At 60.7% G+C, this 22,669-nt stretch overlaps 1 protein-coding gene across 2 annotated transcripts in view; it reads left to right on the forward strand.

Annotated features, from left to right (window-relative positions):
• The window catches only part of itgb3bp (integrin subunit beta 3 binding protein), a 29,622-nt gene that overhangs the window by 3,275 nt on the left and 3,678 nt on the right, over positions 1-22,669 (forward strand). For both annotated transcript variants that reach the window (XM_087990691.1, XM_087990692.1), the window contains 2 exons: positions 21,829-21,859; positions 21,949-22,072. In XM_087990691.1, the coding sequence (XP_087846817.1) occupies positions 21,829-21,859; positions 21,949-22,072 (155 nt within the window). The remainder of the gene's footprint in view (positions 1-21,828; positions 21,860-21,948; positions 22,073-22,669) is intronic.

Genomic DNA, 22,669 nt, shown 5'->3' on the forward strand with positions numbered 1-22,669 from the left:
GGAGAAAGGGGGAGGAGGGGGGTGATGGAGAAAGGGGGGAGGAGGGAGGAGATGGAGAAAGGGGGGAGGAGGGGGGTGATGGAGAAAGGGGGGAGGAGGGGGGTGATGGAGAAAGGGGGGAGGAGGGGGGTGATGGAGAAAGGGGGGAGGAGGGGGGTGATGGAGAAAGGGGGGAGGAGGGGGGTGATGGAGAAAGGGGGGAGGAGGGGGGTGATGGAGAAAGGGGGGAGGAGGGGGGTGATGGAGAAAGGGGGGAGGAGGGGGGTGATGGAGAAAGGGGGGAGGAGGGGGGTGATGGAGAAAGGGGGGAGGAGGGGGGTGATGGAGAAAGGGGGGAGGAGGGGGGTGATGGAGAAAGGGGGGAGGAGGGGGGTGATGGAGAAAGGGGGGAGGAGGGGGGTGATGGAGAAAGGGGGGAGGAGGGGGGTGATGGAGAAAGGGGGGAGGAGGGGGGTGATGGAGAAAGGGGGGAGGAGGGGGGTGATGGAGAAAGGGGGGAGGAGGGGGGTGATGGAGAAAGGGGGGAGGAGGGGGGTGATGGAGAAAGGGGGGAGGAGGGGGGTGATGGAGAAAGGGGGGAGGAGGGGGGTGATGGAGAAAGGGGGGAGGAGGGGGGTGATGGAGAAAGGGGGGAGGAGGGGGGTGATGGAGAAAGGGGGGAGGAGGGGGGTGATGGAGAAAGGGGGGAGGAGGGGGGTGATGGAGAAAGGGGGGAGGAGGGGGGTGATGGAGAAAGGGGGGAGGAGGGGGGTGATGGAGAAAGGGGGGAGGAGGGGGGTGATGGAGAAAGGGGGGAGGAGGGGGGTGATGGAGAAAGGGGGGAGGAGGGGGGTGATGGAGAAAGGGGGGAGGAGGGGGGTGATGGAGAAAGGGGGGAGGAGGGGGGTGATGGAGAAAGGGGGGAGGAGGGGGGTGATGGAGAAAGGGGGGAGGAGGGGGGTGATGGAGAAAGGGGGGAGGAGGGGGGTGATGGAGAAAGGGGGGAGGAGGGGGGTGATGGAGAAAGGGGGGAGGAGGGGGGTGATGGAGAAAGGGGGGAGGAGGGGGGTGATGGAGAAAGTGGGGGAGGAGGGGGTGTGATGGAGAAAGGGGGGAGGAGGGGGGTGATGGAGAAAGTGGGGGAGGAGGGGGTGTGATGGAGAAAGGGGGGAGGAGGGGGGTGATGGAGAAAGGGGGGACGAAGGGTGGAGGGGCTTGATGGAGAAAGGGGGGAGGAGGGGGGTGATGGAGAAAGGGAGGAGGAGGGAGGTGATGGAGAAAGGGGGGAGGAGGGGGTGATGGAGAAAGGGGGGAGGAGGGGGGTGATGGAGAAAGTGGGGGAGGAGGGGGTGTGATGGAGAAAGGGGGGAGGAGGGGGGTGATGGAGAAAGGGGGGAGGAGGGGGGTGATGGAGAAAGGGGGGAGGAGGGGGGTGATGGAGAAAGGGGGGAGGAGGGGGGTGATGGAGAAAGGGGGGAGGAGGGGGGTGATGGAGAAAGGGGGGAGGAGGGGGTGATGGAGAAAGGGGGGAGGAGGGGGGTGATGGAGAAAGTGGGGGAGGAGGGGGTGTGATGGAGAAAGGGGGGAGGAGGGGGGTGATGGAGAAAGTGGGGGAGGAGGGGGTGTGATGGAGAAAGGGGGGAGGAGGGGGGTGATGGAGAAAGGGGGGACGAAGGGTGGAGGGGCTTGATGGAGAAAGGGGGGAGGAGGGGGGTGATGGAGAAAGGGAGGAGGAGGGAGGTGATGGAGAAAGGGGGGAGGAGGGGGTGATGGAGAAAGGGGGGAGGAGGGGGGTGATGGAGAAAGTGGGGGAGGAGGGGGTGTGATGGAGAAAGGGGGGAGGAGGGGGGTGATGGAGAAAGGGGGGACGAAGGGTGGAGGGGCTTGATGGAGAAAGGGGGGAGGAGGGGGGTGATGGAGAAAGGGGGGAGGAGGGGGGTGATGGAGAAAGGGGGGGAGGAGGGGGGTGATGGAGAAAGGGGGGAGGAGGGGGGTGATGGAGAAAGGGGGGGAGGAGGGGGGTGATGGAGAAAGGGAGGAAGAAGGGTGGAGGGACTTGATGGAGAAAGGGTAGAGGAGAGGGGTGATGGAGAAAGGGGGGAGGAGGGGGTGATGGAGAAAGGGAGGAGGAGGGAGTGATGGAGAAAGGGAGGAGGAGGGGGGTGATGGAGAAAGGGGGGAGGAGGGGGGTGATGGAGAAAGTGGGGGAGGAGGGGGGTGATGGAGAAAGTGGGGGAGGAGGGGGGTGATGGAGAAAGTGGGGGAGGAGGGGGTGTGATGGAGAAAGGGGGGAGGAGGGGGGTGATGGAGAAAGGGGGGACGAAGGGTGGAGGGGCTTGATGGAGAAAGGGGGGAGGAGGGGGGTGATGGAGAAAGGGGGGAGGAGGGGGGTGATGGAGAAAGGGGGGAGGAGGGGGGTGATGGAGAAAGGGGGGAGGAGGGGGGTGATGGAGAAAGGGAGGAAGAAGGGTGGAGGGGCTTGATGGAGAAAGGGTAGAGGAGAGGGGTGATGGAGAAAGGGGGGAAGAGGGGGGTGATGGAGAAAGGGAGGGATTTGAGGAGTGTTGGAGAAAGGGAGGGAGTAGGGGGGTGATGGAGAAAGGGGGAGTAGGGGGGTGATGGAGAAAGGGGGAGGAGGGGGGTGATGGAGAAAGGGGGAGGAGGGGGGGTGATGGAGAAAGGGGGTGGAGGGGGGTGATGGAGAAAGGGAGGAAGAGGGGGGTGATGGAGAAAGGGGCGGAGTAGGGGGGGTGATGGAGAAAGGGGCGGAGTGGGGGGGTGATGGAGAAAGGGGCGGAGGAGGGGTGGTGATGGAGAAAGGGGCGGAGGAGGGGGGGTGATGGAGAAAGGGGCGGAGGAGGGGGGGTGATGGAGAAAGGGGCGGAGGACGGGGGCTGATGGAGAAAGGGGGGGAGGAGGGGGGCTGATGGAGAAAGGTGGGGAGGAGGGTGCTGATGGAGAAAGGGGTGAGGAGGGGGGGTGATGGAGAAAGGGGGGGAGGAGGGGGGTGATGGAGAGAGGAGGTGGTTGATGGAGAAAGGGGGGAGGAGGGGGGTGATGGAGAAAGGGGGGAGGAGGGGGGTGATGGAGAAAGGGGGGAGGAGGGGGGTGATGGAGAAAGGGGGGAGGAGGGGGGTGATGGAGAAAGGGGTGGATGAGGGGGGTGTTGGAGAAAGGGGTGGATGAGGGGGGTGTTGGAGAAAGGGGGAATGAGGGAGGTGTTGGAGGGAGGGGGGTAATGGGGAGGAGGGGGTGTGATGGAGAAAGTGGGGAGCGGGGGTGTGATGGAGAAAGGGAGGAAGAAGGGTGGAGGGGCTTGATGGAGAAAGGGCGGAGGAGGGGCGTGATGGAGGAAGGGGGTGATGGAGAAAGGGGGGAGGAAGGGGGTGATGGAGAAAGCGGGGAGGAGAGGGGTGATGGAGAAAGGAGTAGGAGAGGGGTGATGGAGAAAGGGGGGAGGAGAGGGGTGATGGAGAAAGGGGGGAGGAGGGGGGTGATGGAGAAAGGGGGGAGGAGGGGGGTGATGGAGAAAGGGGGGAGGAGGGGGGTGATGGAGAAAGGGGGGAGGAGGGGGGTGATGGAGAAAGGGGGGAGGAGGGGGGTGATGGAGAAAGGATGGATGAGGGGGGTGATGGAGAAAGGGTGGATGAGGGGGGTGTTGGAGAAAGGGGGAATGAGGGGGGTGTTGGAGAAAGGGGGAAGGAGGGGGGTGATGGGGAGGAGGGGGTGTGATGGAGAAAGTGGGAAGCAGGGGGTGTGATGGAGAAAGGGGGGAAGAGGGGGGTGATGGGGAAGAGGGGGGGATGAGGGGGGTGTTGGACAAAGGGGGGGATGAGGGGGGTGTTGGAGAAAGGGGGAATGAGGGGGGTGTTGGAGAAAGGGGGGAGGAGGGGGGTGATGGGGAGGAGGTGGTGTGATGGAGAAAGGGAGGAAGAAGGGTGGAGGGGCTTGATGGAGAAAGGGCGGAGGAGGGGGGTGATGGAGAAAGGGGGGGATGAGGGGGGTGTTGGAGAAAGGGGGAATGAGGGGGGTGTTGGAGAAAGGGGGGAGGAGGGGGGTGATGGGGAGGAGGGGGTGTGATGGAGAAAGGGAGGAAGAAGGGTGGAGGGGCTTGATGGAGAAAGGGGGGAGGAGGGGGGTGATGGAGAAAGGGTGGATGAGGGGGGTGTTGGAGAAAGGGGGAATGAGGGGGGTGTTGGAGAAAGGGGGGAGGAGGGGGGTGATGGGGAGGAGGGGGTGTGATGGAGAAAGGGAGGAAGAAGGGTGGAGGGGCTTGATGGAGAAAGGGGGGAGGAGGGGGGTGATGGAGAAAGGGTGGATGAGGGGGGTGTTGGAGAAAGGGGGAATGAGGGGGGTGTTGGAGAAAGGGGGAAGGAGGGGGGTGATGGGGAGGAGGGGGTGTGATGGAGAAAGTGGGAAGCAGGGGGTGTGATGGAGAAAGGGGGGAAGAGGGGGGTGATGGGGAAGAGGGGGGTGATGGACAAAGGGGGGGATGAGGGGGGTGTTGGAGAAAGGGGGAATGAGGGGGGTGTTGGAGAAAGGGGGGAGGAGGGGGGTGATGGGGAGGAGGGGGTGTGATGGAGAAAGGGAGGAAGAGGGGGGTGATGGAGAAAGGGGGGGATGAGAGGGGTGTTGGAGAAAGGGGGGAATGAGAGGGGTGTTGGAGAAAGGGAGGGAGGAGGGGGGTGATGGAGAAGCGGGGAGGAGGGGGTGATGGAGAATGGGGGAGGAGGGGGGTGATGGAGAAAGGGGGGGTGGAGCGGGGTGATGGAGAAAGGGGGGAGGAGGGGGTGATGGAGAAAGGGGGGAGGAGGGGGTGATGGAGAAAGGGGGGAGGAGGGGGTGATGGAGAAAGGGGGGAAGGAGTGGGGGTGATGGAGAAAGGGGGGAAGGAGGGGGTGTGATGGAGAAAGGGAGGAAGGAGGGGCTGTGATGGGGAAAGGGAGGAAGGAGGGGCTGTGATGGGGAAAGGGAGGAAGGAGGGGCTGTGATGGGGAAAGGGAGGAAGGAGGGGGTGTGATGGAGAAAGAGGGGGAGGAGGGGGGTGATGGAGAAAGAGCGGGAGGAGGGGGTGTGATGGAGAAAGAGGGGAAGAAGGGAGGAAGGGGGTGGATGGAGAAAGGGGGGAGCAGGGGGTGTGATGGAGAAAGGGGGGAGCAAGGGGTATGATGGAGAAAGGGAGGAGGGGGTGTGATGGAGAAAGTGGGGAGCAGGGGGTGTGATGGAGAATGGGAGGAAGAAGGGTGGAGGGGCTTGATGGAGGGAGGGGGGAGGAGGGGGGTGATGGAGGGAGGGGGGAGGAGGGGGGTGATGGAGGGAGGGGGGAATGAGAGGGGTGTTGGAGAAAGGGAGGGAGGAGGGGCTGTGATGGGGAAAGGGAGGAAGGAGGGGCTGTGATGGGGAAAGGGAGGAAGGAGGGGCTGTGATGGGGAAAGGGAGGAAGGAGGGGGTGTGATGGAGAAAGAGGGGGAGGAGGGGGGTGATGGAGAAAGAGCGGGAGGAGGGGGTGTGATGGAGAAAGAGGGGAAGAAGGGAGGAAGGGGGTGGATGGAGAAAGGGGGGAGCAGGGGGTGTGATGGAGAAAGGGGGGAGCAAGGGGTATGATGGAGAAAGGGAGGAGGGGGTGTGATGGAGAAAGTGGGGAGCAGGGGGTGTGATGGAGAATGGGAGGAAGAAGGGTGGAGGGGCTTGATGGAGGGAGGGGGGAGGAGGGGGGTGATGGAGGGAGGGGGGAGGAGGGGGGTGATGGAGGGAGGGGGGAATGAGAGGGGTGTTGGAGAAAGGGAGGGAGGAGGGGGGTGATGGAGAAAGGGGGGAGGAGGGGGGTGATGGAGAAAGGGGGGAGGAGGGGGGTGATGGAGAAAGGGGGGAGGAGGGGGGTGATGGAGAAAGGGGGGAGGAGGGGGGTGATGGAGAAAGGGGGGAGGAGGGGGGTGATGGAGAAAGGGGGGAGGAGGGGGGTGATGGAGAAAGGGGGGAGGAGGGGGGTGATGGAGAAAGGGGGGAGGAGGGGGGTGATGGAGAAAGGGGGGAGGAGGGGGGTGATGGAGAAAGGGGGGAGGAGGGGGGTGATGGAGAAAGGGGGGAGGAGGGGGGTGATGGAGAAAGGGGGGAGGAGGGGGGTGATGGAGAAAGGGGGGAGGAGGGGGGTGATGGAGGGAGGGGGGAGGAGGGGGGTGATGGAGAAAGGGGGGAGGAGGGGGGGTGATGGAGAAAGGGGGGAGGAGGGGGGTGATGGAGAAAGGGGGGAGGAGGGGGGTGATGGAGAAAGGGGGGAGGAGGGGGGTGATGGAGAAAGGGGGGAGGAGGGGGGTGATGGAGAAAGGGGGGAGATGGAGAAAGGGGGGTGATGGAGAAAGGGGGGAGGAGGGGGGTGATGGAGAAAGGGGGGAGGAGGGGGGTGATGGAGGGAGGGGGGAGGAGGGGGGTGATGGAGGGAGGGGGGAGGAGGGGGGTGATGGAGGGAGGGGGGAGGAGGGGGGTGATGGAGGGAGGGGGGAGGAGGGGGGTGATGGAGGGAGGGGGGAGGAGGGGGGTGATGGAGGGAGGGGGGAGGAGGGGGGTGATGGAGGGAGGGGGGAGGAGGGGGGTGATGGAGGGAGGGGGGAGGAGGGGGTTGATGGAGGGAGGGGGGAGGAGGGGGGTGATGGAGGGAGGGGGGAGGAGGGGGGTGATGGAGGGAGGGGGGAGGAGGGGGGTGATGGAGGGAGGGGGGTGATGGAGAGGGGTGATGGAGGAGGGGGGAGGAGGGGGTTGATGGAGGGAGGGGGGTGATGGAGAGGGGTGATGGAGGGAGGGGGGTGATGGAGAAAGGGGGGTGATGGTGGGAGGGGGGTGATGGAGAAAGGGGGGAGATGGAGAAAGGGGGGTGATGGAGAAAGGGGGGAGGAGGGGGGTGATGGAGAAAGGGGGGAGGAGGGGGGTGATGGAGGGAGGGGGGAGGAGGGGGGTGATGGAGGGAGGGGGGTGATGGAGGGAGGGGGGAGGAGGGGGGTGATGGAGGGAGGGGGGTGATGGAGGGAGGGGGGTGATGGAGGGAGGGGGGAGGAGGGGGGTGATGGAGAAAGGGGGGAGATGGAGAAAGGGGGGTGATGGAGAAAGGGGGGAGGAGGGGGGTGATGGAGAAAGGGGGGAGGAGGGGGGTGATGGAGAAAGGGGGGAGGAGGGGGGTGATGGAGGGAGGGGGGAGGAGGGGGGTGATGGAGGGAGGGGGGAGGAGGGGGGTGATGGAGGGAGGGGGGAGGAGGGGGGTGATGGAGGGAGGGGGGAGGAGGGGGGTGATGGAGGGAGGGGGGAGGAGGGGGGTGATGGAGGGAGGGGGGAGGAGGGGGGTGATGGAGGGAGGGGGGAGGAGGGGGGTGATGGAGGGAGGGGGGAGGAGGGGGGTGATGGAGGGAGGGGGGAGGAGGGGGGTGATGGGGGGAGGAGGGGGGTGATGGAGGGAGGGGGGAGGAGGGGGGTGATGGAGGGAGGGGGGAGGAGGGGGGTGATGGAGGGAGGGGGGAGGAGGGGGGTGATGGAGGGAGGGGGGAGGAGGGGGGTGATGGAGGGAGGGGGGTGATGGAGAGGGGTGATGGAGGAGGGGGGAGGAGGGGGTTGATGGAGGGAGGGGGGTGATGGAGAGGGGTGATGGAGGGAGGGGGGTGATGGAGAAAGGGGGGTGATGGTGGGAGGGGGGTGATGGAGAAAGGGGGGAGATGGAGAAAGGGGGGTGATGGAGAAAGGGGGGAGGAGGGGGGTGATGGAGAAAGGGGGGAGGAGGGGGGTGATGGAGGGAGGGGGGAGGAGGGGGGTGATGGAGGGAGGGGGGTGATGGAGGGAGGGGGGAGGAGGGGGGTGATGGAGGGAGGGGGGAGGAGGGGGGTGATGGAGGGAGGGGGGAGGAGGGGGGTGATGGAGGGAGGGGGGAGGAGGGGGGTGATGGAGGGAGGGGGGAGGAGGGGGGTGATGGAGGGAGGGGGGAGGAGGGGGGTGATGGAGGGAGGGGGGAGGAGGGGGGTGATGGAGGGAGGGGGGAGGAGGGGGGTGATGGAGGGAGGGGGGAGGAGGGGGGTGATGGAGGGAGGGGGGAGGAGGGGGGTGATGGAGGGAGGGGGGAGGAGGGGGGTGATGGAGGGAGGGGGGAATGAGAGGGGTGTTGGAGAAAGGGAGGGAGGAGGGGGGTGTTGGAGAAAGGGAGGGAGGAGGGGGGTGTTGGAGAAAGGGGGGAGGAGGGGGGTGATGGAGAAAGGGGGGAGGAGGGGGGTGATGGAGAAAGGGGGGAGGAGGGGGGTGATGGAGAAAGGGGGGAGGAGGGGGGTGATGGAGAAAGGGGGGAGGAGGGGGGTGATGGAGAAAGGGGGGAGGAGGGGGGTGATGGAGAAAGGGGGGAGGAGGGGGGTGATGGAGAAAGGGGGGAGGAGGGGGGTGATGGAGAAAGGGGGGAGGAGGGGGGTGATGGAGAAAGGGGGGAGGAGGGGGGTGATGGAGAAAGGGGGGAGGAGGGGGGTGATGGAGAAAGGGGGGAGGAGGGGGGTGATGGAGAAAGGGGGGAGGAGGGGGGTGATGGAGAAAGGGGGGAGGAGGGGGGTGATGGAGAAAGGGGGGAGGAGGGGGGTGATGGAGAAAGGGGGGAGGAGGGGGGTGATGGAGAAAGGGGGGAGGAGGGGGGTGATGGAGAAAGGGGGGAGGAGGGGGGTGATGGAGAAAGGGGGGAGGAGGGGGGTGATGGAGAAAGGGGGGAGGAGGGGGGTGATGGAGAAAGGGGGGAGGAGGGGGGTGATGGAGAAAGGGGGGAGGAGGGGGGTGATGGAGAAAGGGGGGAGGAGGGGGGTGATGGAGAAAGGGGGGAGGAGGGGGGTGATGGAGAAAGGGGGGAGGAGGGGGGTGATGGAGAAAGGGGGGAGGAGGGGGGTGATGGAGAAAGGGGGGAGGAGGGGGGTGATGGAGAAAGGGGGGAGGAGGGGGGTGATGGAGAAAGGGGGGAGGAGGGGGGTGATGGAGAAAGGGGGGAGGAGGGGGGTGATGGAGAAAGGGGGGAGGAGGGGGGTGATGGAGAAAGGGGGGAGGAGGGGGGTGATGGAGAAAGGGGGGAGGAGGGGGGTGATGGAGAAAGGGGGGAGGAGGGGGGTGATGGAGAAAGGGGGGAGGAGGGGGGTGATGGAGAAAGGGGGGTGATGGAGAAAGGGGGGTGATGGAGAAAGGGGGGAGGAGGGGGGTGATGGAGAAAGGGGGGAGGAGGGGGGTGATGGAGGGAGGGGGGAGGAGGGGGGTGATGGAGGGAGGGGGGTGATGGAGGGAGGGGGGTGATGGAGAAAGGGGGGTGATGGTGGGAGGGGGGTGATGGAGAAAGGGGGGTGATGGAGAAAGGGGGGAGGAGGGGGGTGATGGAGAAAGGGGGGAGGAGGGGGGTGATGGAGGGAGGGGGGAGGAGGGGGGTGATGGAGGGAGGGGGGTGATGGAGGGAGGGGGGAGGAGGGGGGTGATGGAGGGAGGGGGGTGATGGAGGGAGGGGGGAGGAGGGGGGTGATGGAGGGAGGGGGGTGATGGAGGGAGGGGGGTGATGGAGGGAGGGGGGTGATGGAGGGAGGGGGGAGGAGGGGGGTGATGGAGGGAGGGGGGAGGAGGGGGGTGATGGAGGGAGGGGGGAGGAGGGGGGTGATGGAGGGAGGGGGGAGGAGGGGGGTGATGGAAGGAGGGGGGTGATGGAGGGAGGGGGGAGGAGGGGGGTGATGGAGGGAGGGGGGAGGAGGGGGGTGATGGAGGGAGGGGGGAGGAGGGGGGTGATGGAGGGAGGGGGGAGGAGGGGGGTGATGGAGGGAGGGGGGAGGAGGGGGGTGATGGAGGGAGGGGGGAGGAGGGGGGTGATGGAGGGAGGGGGGTGATGGAGGGAGGGGGGAGGAGGGAGGGGGGAGGAGGGGGGTGATGGAGGGAGGGGGGAGGAGGGGGGTGATGGAGGGAGGGGGGAGGAGGGGGGTGATGGAGGGAGGGGGGAGGAGGGGGGTGATGGAGGGAGGGGGGAGGAGGGGGGTGATGGAGGGAGGGGGGAGGAGGGGGGTGATGGAGGGAGGGGGGAGGAGGGGGGTGATGGAGGGAGGGGGGTGATGGAGAGGGGTGATGGAGGAGGGGGGAGGAGGGGGTTGATGGAGGGAGGGGGGTGATGGAGAGAGGGGGGAGGAGGGGGGTGATGGAGAAAGGGGGGAGGAGGGGGGTGATGGAGAAAGGGGGGAGGAGGGGGGTGATGGAGAAAGGGGGGAGGAGGGGGGTGATGGAGAAAGGGGGGAGGAGGGGGGTGATGGAGAAAGGGGGGAGGAGGGGGGTGATGGAGAAAGGGGGGAGGAGGGGGGTGATGGAGAAAGGGGGGAGGAGGGGGGTGATGGAGAAAGGGGGGAGGAGGGGGGTGATGGAGAAAGGGGGGAGGAGGGGGGTGATGGAGAAAGGGGGGTGATGGAGAAAGGGGGGTGATGGAGAAAGGGGGGAGGAGGGGGGTGATGGAGAAAGGGGGGAGGAGGGGGGTGATGGAGGGAGGGGGGAGGAGGGGGGTGATGGAGGGAGGGGGGTGATGGAGAAAGGGGGGTGATGGTGGGAGGGGGGTGATGGAGAAAGGGGGGTGATGGAGAAAGGGGGGAGGAGGGGGGTGATGGAGAAAGGGGGGAGGAGGGGGGTGATGGAGGGAGGGGGGAGGAGGGGGGTGATGGAGGGAGGGGGGTGATGGAGGGAGGGGGGAGGAGGGGGGTGATGGAGGGAGGGGGGTGATGGAGGGAGGGGGGTGATGGAGGGAGGGGGGAGGAGGGGGGTGATGGAGGGAGGGGGGAGGAGGGGGGTGATGGAGGGAGGGGGGAGGAGGGGGGTGATGGAAGGAGGGGGGTGATGGAGGGAGGGGGGAGGAGGGGGGTGATGGAGGGAGGGGGGAGGAGGGGGGTGATGGAGGGAGGGGGGAGGAGGGGGGTGATGGAGGGAGGGGGAGGAGGGGGGTGATGGAGGGAGGGGGGAGGAGGGGGGTGATGGAGGGAGGGGGGAGGAGGGGGGTGATGGAGGGAGGGGGGTGATGGAGGGAGGGGGGAGGAGGGGGGTGATGGAGGGAGGGGGGAGGAGGGGGGTGATGGAGGGAGGGGGGAGGAGGGGGGTGATGGAGGGAGGGGGGAGGAGGGGGGTGATGGAGGGAGGGGGGAGGAGGGGGGTGATGGAGGGAGGGGGGAGGAGGGGGGTGATGGAGGGAGGGGGGTGATGGAGAGGGGTGATGGAGGAGGGGGGAGGAGGGGGTTGATGGAGGGAGGGGGGTGATGGAGAGGGGTGATGGAGGGAGGGGGGTGATGGAGAAAGGGGGGTGATGGTGGGAGGGGGGTGATGGAGAAAGGGGGGAGGAGGGGGGTGATGGAGAAAGGGGGGAGGAGGGGGGTGATGGAGAAAGGGGGGAGGAGGGGGGTGATGGAGAAAGGGGGGAGGAGGGGGGTGATGGAGAAAGGGGGGAGGAGGGGGGTGATGGAGAAAGGGGGGAGGAGGGGGGTGATGGAGAAAGGGGGGAGGAGGGGGGTGATGGAGAAAGGGGGGTGATGGAGAAAGGGGGGAGGAGGGGGGTGATGGAGAAAGGGGGAGGAGGGGGATAATGGAGGGAGGGGGGAGGAGGGGGGTGATGGAGGGAGGGGGGAGGAGGGGGGTGATGGAGAGAGGGGGGAGGAGGGGGATGATGGAGGGAGGGGGGAGGAGGGGGGTGATGGAGGGAGGGGGGAGGAGGGGGGTGATGGAGGGAGGGGGGTGATGGAGGGGGGTGATGGAGGGAGGGGGGTGATGGAGGGGGGTGATGGAGGGAGGGGGGTGATGGAGAAAGGGGGGAGGAGGGGGGTGATGGAGAAAGGGGGGAGGAGGGGGGTGATGGAGAGAGGGGGGAGGAGGGGGGTGATGGAGAGAGGGGGGAGGAGGGGGGTGATGGAGAGAGGGGGGAGGAGGGGGGTGATGGAGAGAGGGGGGAGGAGGGGGGTGATGGAGAGAGGGGGGAGGAGGGGGGTGATGGAGAGAGGGGGGAGGAGGGGGGTGATGGAGAGGGGGGAGGAGGGGGGTGATGGAGAGAGGGGGGAGGAGGGGGGTGATGGAGAGAGGGGGGAGGAGGGGGGTGATGGAGAGGGGGGAGGAGGGGGGTGATGGAGAGAGGGGGGAGGAGGGGGGTGATGGAGAGAGGGGGGAGGAGGGGGGTGATGGAGGGAGGGGGGAGGAGGGGGGTGATGGAGGGAGGGGGGAGGAGGGGGGTGATGGAGAGGGGTGATGGAGGGAGGGGGTGATGGAGAAAGGGGGGTGATGGAGAGGGGTGATGGAGGGAGGGGGTGATGGAGAAAGGGGGGTGATGGAGGGGGGTGATGGAGAGGGGTGATGGAGGGAGGGGGGTGATGGAGAAAGGGGGGTGATGGAGAGGGGTGATGGAGGGAGGGGGTGATGGAGAAAGGGGTGTGATGGAGAAAGGGGGAAGGAGGGGGGTGATGGAGAAAGGGAGGAGGAGGGGGCTGATGGAGAAAGGGGGGAGGAGGGGGGTGATGGAGAGAGGGGGGAGGAGGGGGGTGATGGAGAGAGGGGGGAGGAGGGGGGTGATGGAGAGAGGGGGGAGGAGGGGGGTGATGGAGAGAGGGGGGAGGAGGGGGGTGATGGAGAGAGGGGGGAGGAGGGGGGTGATGGAGAGAGGGGGGAGGAGGGGGGTGATGGAGAGAGGGGGGAGGAGGGGGGTGATGGAGGGAGGGGGGAGGAGGGGGTGATGGAGGGAGGGGGGTGGAGGGGGGTGATGGAGGGAGGGGGGTGATGGAGAATGGGGGGTGGACGAGGGTGATGGAGAAAGGGGGGAGGAGGGGGGGTGATGGAGAAAGGGGGGAGGAGGGGGGGTGATGGAGAAAGGGGGGAGGAGGGGGGGTGATGGAGAAAGGGGGGAGGAGGGGGGGTGATGGAGAAAGTGGGGAGCAGGGGGTGTGATGGAGAAAGGGAGGAAGAAGGGTGGAGGGGCTTGATGGAGAAAGGGCAGAGGAGGGGGGTGTTGGAGAAAGGGGGGAAGAGGGGGATGATGGAGAAAGGGGGGTGATGGGGAGGAGGGGGTGTGATGGAGAAAGTGGGAAGCAGGGGGTGTGATGGAGAAAGGGAGGAAGAAGGGTGGAGGGGCTTGATGGAGAAAGGGCGGAGGAGGGGGGTGATGGAGAAAGGGGGATGATGGGGAGGAGGGGGTGTGATGGAGAAAGTGGGGAGCAGGGGGTGTGATGGAGAAAGGGAGGAAGAAGGGTGGAGGGGGGTGATGGAGAAAGGGGGGAAGAGGGGGATGATGGAGAAAGGGGGAATGAGAGGGGTGTTGGAGAAAGGGAGGGAGGAGGGGGGTGATGGAGAAAGGGAGGGAGGAGGGGGGTGATGGAGAAAGGGGGATGAGGGGGGTGATGGAGAAAGGGGGGAAGGGGGGGTGATGGAGAAAGGGGGGAGGAGGGGGAGATGGAGAAAGGGGTGGAGGAGGGGTGCTGATGGAGAAAGGGGCGGAGGAGGGGGCTGATGGAGAAAGGGGCGGAGGAGGGGGGCTGATGGAGAAAGGGGCGGAGGAGGGGGGCTGATGGAGAAAGGGGGGAGGAGGGGGGCTGATGGAGAAAGGGGGGAGGAGGGGGGCTGATGGAGAAAGGGGGGGAGGAGGGGGGCTGATGGAGAAAGGGGGGGAGGAGGGGGGCTGATGGAGAAGGGGGGAGGAGGGGGGCTGATGGAGAAAGGGGGGGAGGGGGGCTGATGGAGAAAGAGGGGTAGGAGGGGGGCTGATGGAGAAAGGTGGGGAGGAGGAGTGCTGATGGAGAAAGAGTGGGAGGAGGGGGGTGATGGAGAAAGATGGGGTGGAGCGGGGTGATGGAGAAAGGGGGGAGGAGGGGGGCTGATGGAGAAAGAGGGGGTGGAGGGGGGTGATGGAGATAGAGGGGGAGGAGGGGGGTGATGGAGAAAGATGGGGTGGAGCGGGGTGATGGAGAAAGGGGGGAGGAGGGGGTGATTGAGAAAGGGGGGAAGGAGGGGGTTGATGGAGAAAGGGGGGAAGGAGTGGGGGTGATGGAGAAAGGGGGGAAGGAGTGGGGGTGATGGAGAAAGGGGGGAAGGAGGGGGGGTGATGGAGAAAGGGAGGAAGGAGGGGGTGTGATGGAGAAAGGGAGGAAGGAGGGGGTGTGATGGAGAAAGAGGGGAAGAAGGGAGGAAGGGGGTGGATGGAGAAAGGGGGGAGCAGGGGGTGTGATGGAGAAAGGGGGGAGCAAGGGGTATGATGGAGAAAGGCAGGAGGGGGTGGATGGAGAAAGGGAGGATGCAGGGATTGAGATAGGTAAAGGGGGGAGCAGTGAATGTGATGGAGATGGGGGGAGCAGGGGGTGTGATGGAGAAAGGGAGGGAGAAGGGGCGTGGATGGAGAAAGGGGGGAAGAAGGGAGGAGCGGCGTGGATGGTGAAAGGGGGAAGAAGGGAGGAGCGGCGTGGATGGTGAAAGGGGGAAGTAGGGAGGAGGGGCTTGGATGGTGAAAGTAGGGAGGAGAGGCGTGGATGGTGAAAGGGGGAAGTAGGGAGGAGCGGCGTGGATGGTGAAAGGGGGAAGAAGGGAGGAGCGGCGTGGATGGTGAAAGGGGGGAAGTAGGGAGGAGCGGCGTGGATGGTGAAAGGGGGAAGAAGGGATTAGCGGCGTGGATGGTGAAAGGGGGAAGTAGGGAGGAGGGGCTTGGATGGTGAAAGGGGGGAAGAAGGGAGGAGGGGCGTGGATGGTGAAAGGGGGAAGTAGGGAGGAGCGGCGTGGATGGTGAAAGGGGGGAAGTAGGGAGGAGCGGCGTGGATGGTGAAAGGGGGAAGAAGGGAGGAGGGGCATGGATGGTGAAAGGGGGGAGGAGGGGGGTGATGGAGAAAGGGGGGAGGAGGAGGGTGATGGAGGGAGGGGGGAGGAGGGGGGTGATGGAGAAAGGGGGGTGATGGAGAAAGGGGGGAGGACGAGGGTGATGGAGAAAGGGGGGAGGAGGGGGGTGATGGAGAAAGGGGGGAGGAGGGGGGTGATGGAGAAAGGGGGGAGGAGGGGGGTGATGGAGAAAGGGGGGAGGAGGGGGGGTAATGGAGAAAGGGGGGATGAGGGGGGGTGATGGAGAAAGGGGGGAGGAGGGGGGGTGATGGAGAAAGGGAGGAGGAGGGGGGGTGATGGAGAAAGGGGGGAGGAGGGGGGGTGATGGAGAAAGGGGGGAGGAGGGGGGGTGATGGAGAAAGTGGGGAGCAGGGGGTGTGATGGAGAAAGTGGGGAGCAGGGGGTGTGATGGAGAAAGGGGCGGAGCAGGGGGTGTGATGGAGAAAGGGGCGGAGGAGGGGGGCTGATGGAGAAAGGGGCGGAGGAGGGGGCTGATGGAGAAAGATGGGGTGGAGCGGGGTGATGGAGAAAGGGGGGAGGAGGGGGTGATTGAGAAAGGGGGGAAGGAGGGGGGGTGATGGAGAAAGGGGGGAAGGAGGGGGGGTGATGGAGAAAGGGGGGAAGGAGGGGGGGTGATGGAGAAAGGGGGGAAGGAGGGGGGGTGATGGAGAAAGGGGGGAAGGAGTGGGGGTGATGGAGAAAGGGGGGAAGGAGGGGGGGTGATGGAGAAAGGGAGGAAGGAGGGGGTGTGATGGAGAAAGGGAGGAAGGAGGGGGTGTGATGGAGAAAGAGGGGAAGAAGGGAGGAAGGGGGTGGATGGAGAAAGGGGGGAGCAGGGGGTGTGATGGAGAAAGGGGGGAGCAAGGGGTATGATGGAGAAAGGGAGGAGGGGGTGGATGGAGAAAGGGAGGATGCAGGGATTGAGATAGGTAAAGGGGGGAGCAGTGAATGTGATGGAGATGGGGGGAGCAGGGGGTGTGATGGAGAAAGGGGGGAAGAAGGGAGAAGGGGCGTGGATGGAGAAAGGGGGGAAGAAGGGAGGAGCGGCGTGGATGGTGAAAGGGGGAAGAAGGGAGGAGCGGCGTGGATGGTGAAAGGGGGAAGTAGGGAGGAGGGGCTTGGATGGTGAAAGGGGGGAAGTAGGGAGGAGGGGCGTGGATGGTGAAAGGGGGAAGAAGGGATTAGCGGCGTGGATGGTGAAAGGGGGAAGTAGGGAGGAGCGGCGTGGATGGTGAAAGGGGGAAGAAGGGAGGAGCGGCGTGGATGGTGAAAGGGGGAAGAAGGGATTAGCGGCATGGATGGTGAAAGGGGGAAGTAGGGAGGAGGGGCTTGGATGGTGAAAGGGGGGAAGAAGGGAGGAGGGGCGTGGATGGTGAAAGGGGGAAGTAGGGAGGAGCGGCGTGGATGGTGAAAGGGGGGAAGTAGGGAGGAGCAGCGTGGATGGTGAAAGGGGGAAGAAGGGAGGAGGGGCATGGATGGTGAAAGGGGGGAAGAAGGGAGGAGGGGCGTGGATGGTGAAAGGGGGGAAGAAGGGAGGAGGGGCGTGGATGGTGAAAGGGGGAAGTAGGGAGGAGCGGCGTGGATGGTGAAAGGGGGGAAGAAGGGAGGAGGTGCGTGGATGGAGAAAAGGGGGAAGAAGGGAGGAGGGGCGTGGATGGTGAAAGGGGGAAGAAGGGAGGAGCGGCGTGGATGGTGAAAGGGGGAAGAAGGGAGGAGGGGCGTGGATGGAGAAAGGGAGGGAGGAGGGGCGTGGATGGTGAAAGGGGGAAGAAGGGAGGAGCGGCGTGGATGGTGAAAGGGGGAAGAAGGGAGGAGGGGCGTGGATGGTGAAAGGGGGGATGAAGGGAGGAGCGGCGTGGATGGTGAAAGGGGGAAGAAGGGAGGAGGGGCGTGGATGGTGAAAGGGGGGAAGAAGGGAGGAGGGGCGTGGATGGTGAAAGGGGGAAGAAGGGAGGAGGGGCGTGGATGGAGAAAGGGGGAAGAAGTGAGGAGGGGCGTGGATGGTGAAAGGGGGGAAGAAGGGAGGAGGGGTGTGGATGGTGAAAGGGGGGAAGTAGGGAGGAGCGGCGTGGATGGTGAAAGGGGGAAGAAGGGAGGAGTGGCGTGGATGGTGAAAGGGGGAAGTAGGGAGGAGCGGCGTGGATGGGAGGAAGAGGTGGAAGCAGGGAGGAGGGGCGTGGATGGTGAAATGGGGAAGAAGTGAGGAGGGGCGTGGATGGTGAAAGGGGGGAAGAAGGGAGGAGGGGCGTGGATGGTGAAAGGGGGGAAGAAGGGAGGAGGGGTGTGGATGGTGAAAGGGGGGAAGAAGGGAGGAGGGGTGTGGATGGTGAAAGGGGGGAAGAAGGGAGGAGCGGCGTGGATGGAGAAAGGGGGGAAGAAGCGAGGAGCGGCGTGGATGGTGAAAGGGGGGAAGAAGGGAGGAGCGGCGTGGATGGTGAAAGGGGGGAAGAAGGGAGGAGCGGCGTGGATGGTGAAAGGGGGAAGTAGGGAGGAGCGGCGTGGATGGTGATAGGGGGAAGTAGGGACGAGCGGCGTGGATGGGAGGAAGAGGTGGAAGCAGGGAGGAGGGGCGTGGATGGTGAAATGGGGAAGAAGTGCGGAGCGGCATGGATGGAGAAAGGGGGAAAGAAGGGAGGAGGGGTGTTGGATTGGTAGAGGAAGGGGGGATGGAGAAGGGACAGTGGCGGAGGCTGTGGGGAATGGAGGAGGAGGGGGTGAGGAGGAGGAGAGGAGGGACTGATAGAGAAGGAAATGGGGAGCAGGAGGGGGGCAATTAGTGAGGAGGGGCCATATTATAGAAATTTATTATCTTGTGTACTTATACATGAAAACACGGGACCAAAAATTGGGAAATAGAACTCTTTCTCATTCCATGCTCAAACTGCCTTCTCTTTTTATAATGATACAATGTATGTCACATTAAGAGGAAGAACATCTTATCTTGCTCCAATGTTGGCCGTGTTTCAGAATTGCCCAGGTTCATTTATGCAGTACACCCTAGCTAATAAAGTGAAAGCCAGAAAGACATTTAGCCTTGTTTTGCTGTTGAACAATGTCGCTGATAAGGGCTCAAGCAGGATCATTAAATGACAAGGCCAGATTACATGACAATGGATCAATGAGAAGTCAATTAATTGATTTTAAGCATAAGAAATGTGTCTTGATGAATCAATTATAATTGATTGTAGAACAGAGCCCTATTAGGTCACGTAACCAATAACAACTCAATTATTTATGTGTCACGCAAACCTTGTCCTTTTGCAGATGAAAATTAAGTATCCCTACAGTACAGTTTAACGCTGTGCTAATCACTAACTCAAGTTGAGAAGCACAGTTGTAATTCTGGTCTTGCTCATCTATTTCAAGGAGCAGGAGAACCGACGTTTCGGGCATGAGCCCTTCTTCAGGAATGAGGAGGGTGTGCCAAGCAGGCTAAGATAAAAGGTAGGGAGGAGGGACTTGGGGAGGGGCGTTGGGAATGCGATAGGTGGAAGGAGGTTAAGGTGAGGGTGATAGGCTGGAGGGGGGGTGGGGGCGGAGAGGTCAGGAAGAAGATTGCAGGTTAGGAAGGCGGTGCTGAGTTCGAGGGTTGGGACTGAGACAAGGTGGGGGGAGGGGAAATGAGGAAGCTGGAGAAATCTGCATTCATCCCTTGTGGTTGGAGGGTTCCTAGGCAGAAGATAAGGCGCTCTTCCTCCAGCCGTCGTGTTGCTATGGTCTAGCGACGGAGGAGTCCAAGGACCTGCATGTCCTCACTCCACCAAGGACATGCAGGTCCTTGGACTCCTCCATCGCCAGACCATAGCAACACGACGGGTGGAGGAAGAGCGCCTCATCTTCCGCCTAGGAACCCTCCGACCATAAGGGATGAACTCCGATTTCTCCAGTTTCCTCATTTCCCCTCCCCCCACCTTGTCTCAGTCCCAACCCTCGAACTCAGCACCACCTTCCTAACCTGCAATCTTCTTCCTGACCTCTCCGCCCCCACCCCCACTCCGGCCTATCACCCTCACCTTGACCTCCTTCCACCTATCGCATTTCCAACGCCCCTCCCCCAAGTCCCTCCTCTCTACCTTTTATCTTAGCCTGCTGGACACACTTTCCTCATTCCTGAAGAAGGGCTAATGCCCGAAATGTCGATCCTCCTGCTCCTTGGATGCTGCCTGACCTGGTGCGCTTTCCCAGCAACACATTTTCAGCTCTGATCTCCAGCATCTGCAGTCCTCACTTTCTCCTTGCTCATCTATTTGTCTCACTCCTTCCCTCTTCTCCCGGCCAAACCACCACTCATCATTAGTTTAAATATCGTTATTTCCCAGTTGCATTCTGTTCTAAGAAAGGGTTGCTGCATTCGCGACATTAAGGTGCAAGTTAACTAAAATTTGTTTGGCAATCAGTCAGTACTTCACCTTTTTGTAATCTGGCCCATGAAAGGCTTTATCTGACCTTCACTTTGACTGTGATACTAACTGTTGGGCAAACGAAATCAAATCCAGAAAAATGAGTCAGGCTCAAAAACAAGAAAAATTCCAAAATTAGCTTTGTCCAGGTGTACAAGAAAAATGCAGGAGGTTAGATCGGAACTTTTTTTTTATTTTGAGTCAAGAATGTCCAGTAACTGATATCGTAAGAGCCCTCGAGAAGTACAGCATGGAAACAAACCCTTCAGTCTAACTCGTCCATGCCGACCAGATATCCCGATCTCATCTCGTCCCATTTGCCAGCACTTGGCCCATATCCCTCTAACCCCTTCCTATTCATATACCCATCCAGATGCCTTTTAAATGCTGTAATTGTACCATCCTCCACCACTTCCTCTGGCAGCTCATTCCATACACTCACCTTCTGCATGAAAAAGTTGTCCCTTAGGTCCCTTTTTTATCTCTCCCCTCTCACCCTAAATCTATGCCCCCTATTTCTGGACTCCCCGACCCCAGGGAAAAGACTTTCTCTATTTATCCTATCCATGCCCCTCATGATTTTGTAAGCCTCTTTAAGGTCACCCCTTAGTCTCCAACGCTACAGGGAAAACAGACCCAGCCTATTCAACCTCTACCAATAGCTCAAATGCTCCAACCCTGGCAACATCCTTGTAAATGTTTTCTGAACCCTTTCAAGTTTCACAACATCTTTACGATAGGAAGGAGACCAGAATTGCATGCAATATTCCAACAGTGGCCTAACCAATGTCTGTATAGCCACAACATGACCTCACAACTCCTATACTCGATGATCTGACCAATGAAGGAAAGCATACCAAATGCCTTCTTCACTATCCTATCTACCTGCGACTCAACTTTCAAGGAACTATGAACCTACACTCCAAGGTCTCTCCTCAGAACCTTACCAATAAGTGTATAAGTCCTGCTCTGGTTTTCTTTTCCAAAATGCAGCACCTCGCATTTATCTAATTTAAACTCCATCTGCCACTCCTCAGCCCATTGGCCCATCTGATCAAGATCCCGTTCTAATCTGAAGTAACCTTCTTTGCTGTCCACTACACCTCCAATTTTGGTGTCATCTGCAAACTTACTAATTATACCTCCTGTGTTCATATCCAAATAATTTGTATAAATGACGAAAAGTAGTGGACCCAACACCGATCCTTGTGGCATTCCACTGGTCGCAGGCTTCAAGTCTGCAAAGCAATCCTCTACCATCACCCTCTGTCTTCTACCTTCGAGCCAGTTCTGTATCCAAATGGCTAGTTCTCCCTGGATTCAATGAGATCTAACCTTGCTAACCAGTCTTCCATGGGGAACTTTGTCGAATGCCTTACTGATCATGTCCAACACTCTGCCCTCATCAATCCTCTTTGTTACTTTTTCAAAAAACTCAATGAAGTTCGTGATGCATGATTTCCCATGCCCAAAGCCATGCTGACTACCCCTAATCAGTCCTTGCCTTTCCAAATGCATGTAAATCTTGTCCCTCAGGATTCGCTCTAACAACTTGCCCACCACCGATGTCAGGCTCACCGTTCCCTGGCTTGTCCTTACCACCTTTCTTAAGTAGTGGCACCTTTCTTAAGACATTGTCCAGTTGTCCTGCACCTCACCTATGACTGTCGATGGTATAAATATATCAGCAAAGGGCCCAGCAATCACTTCCCCTTGGCTTCCCACAGTGTTCTAGGGTACATCTGATCACGTCCTAGAGATTTAGCCACTTTTACGTGATAGGACCAAGGTATCCAGCACTACCTCCTGTAATATAGACATTTTTCAAGATGTTACCATCTATTTCCCCACATTCTATGTCTTCCATGACCTTCTCCACAGTAAACAGTGATGCAAAATACTTGTTTAGTATCTTACCCCATCTCCTTCAGCTCCACACATAGGCTGCCTTGCTGATCTTTAAGGGGCCCTGTTCTGTCCCTGGTTACCCTTTTGTCCTTAATGTACTTATAAAAATTCTTTAGATGCTCCTTAACCTTATTTGCGAAAGCTATCTCATGACCCCTTTTTGCCCTCCTGATTTCCCTCTGAAGTATTCTCGTACTGCCTTTTTACTCTTCTAAGAATTCGCTCGATCTCTCCTGTCTATACCTGACATATGCTTCCTTCTTTTTCTTAACCAAAACCTCAATTTCTCTAGTTCTTATAGGTCAAAATTGGGCATTGAGAGTCTATCTCAGCTTGTATGAAATGAGAGATTCATTTCAGGGAGCAAATAATGGCATTGTGATGAATAAGTACTGACAGTAGAGCAGAATTTGTAGCACCAGTGGAAGCATACATCAGATCACATTAGGCAGAGAGTTAAATTGACATTATGCTTGCTTTATTAATATCTGTTGCTTTGAACTGATGAAGAATCATCTAGATTCGAAACATTAGCTTGCTGTGTCTCCATGGATGTTGCCTGATTCACTGTGATTTTCAGCATTTTTTGTTTTCAGTACAGATTCCAGCATCCGCAGTAATTTGCTCCGACATTTTGCTGCTTTGAAGTTGTACATTCTGGTATTTTCCTAAACAAAACACATTTCTTTTAATCTTTCAGAGTTAAACGGTCACTAAATTTGGAAAAAAAGGTAAGTATTATACCTATAAAGATTTGGAGACGCTTTCATTAAAACAAAAAGTTAAAAATGGTGACTTAAGGCCACTTCTCCAACTGCAGGAAGATGAAGCAACACCTTGCAAGAAGAACCACAAGGTTTCCATTGAAAGATTTTCCCCAGTTACTGGAACTCAGTGTCTTAGCCCTTTTACCCCCAGGGGCACACATTGTAGAGCAAGATCTGGTAAAGTAATAGCAATGTATTTGAAAGTTATTTCATTTTGTTTAGTGTGTTATCCTATTTCTCAGTGGCATACTATCAGTGTCTTGATAATTACCTTATAACTAACTGGTGGATGCATCGTATGTTCTAGTTTTGGAGTAGCATTGCCCTAGAGGCCAAGTTGATTTTAAAATTTCTTTTTAAAAGTTTCTGCAAAACATTTTGTCCACAATAATTTCAGAGGATGTGAAATAAAGGGAAAATTCTACCATAATCTTGGTATGATCAAACAAATTATTTTTTCATATAATAAACTTAAAATTGTAATGAGGATGTAGTTTAGACTAATTCTGCACTCCCTACCTCTATGTAAAGTCACCACAGACAGGTGAGGGGAAAGGTTCAGAAGGAGAGTCTTTGATGGTAACCATAGAATCCTTACAATGTGGAAGCAGGCCATTCGGCCCATAGAGTTCACACCGACCCTCTGAAGAGTATCACACCCAGACCCACTCCCTGCCCTATCCCTATGACTCAGTATTTCCCATGGCTAACCCACCTAGCCTACACATCCCTGGACACTATGGGCAATTTAGCAATACCAATCCACCTAACCTG

The sequence above is a fragment of the Chiloscyllium plagiosum genome, unplaced genomic scaffold (genome assembly GCF_037043375.1).
Source record: "Chiloscyllium plagiosum isolate Xiang-an unplaced genomic scaffold, Cpla_swu_hap1 HiC_scaffold_9, whole genome shotgun sequence".
Taxonomy (NCBI): Eukaryota; Metazoa; Chordata; class Chondrichthyes; order Orectolobiformes; family Hemiscylliidae; genus Chiloscyllium; species Chiloscyllium plagiosum.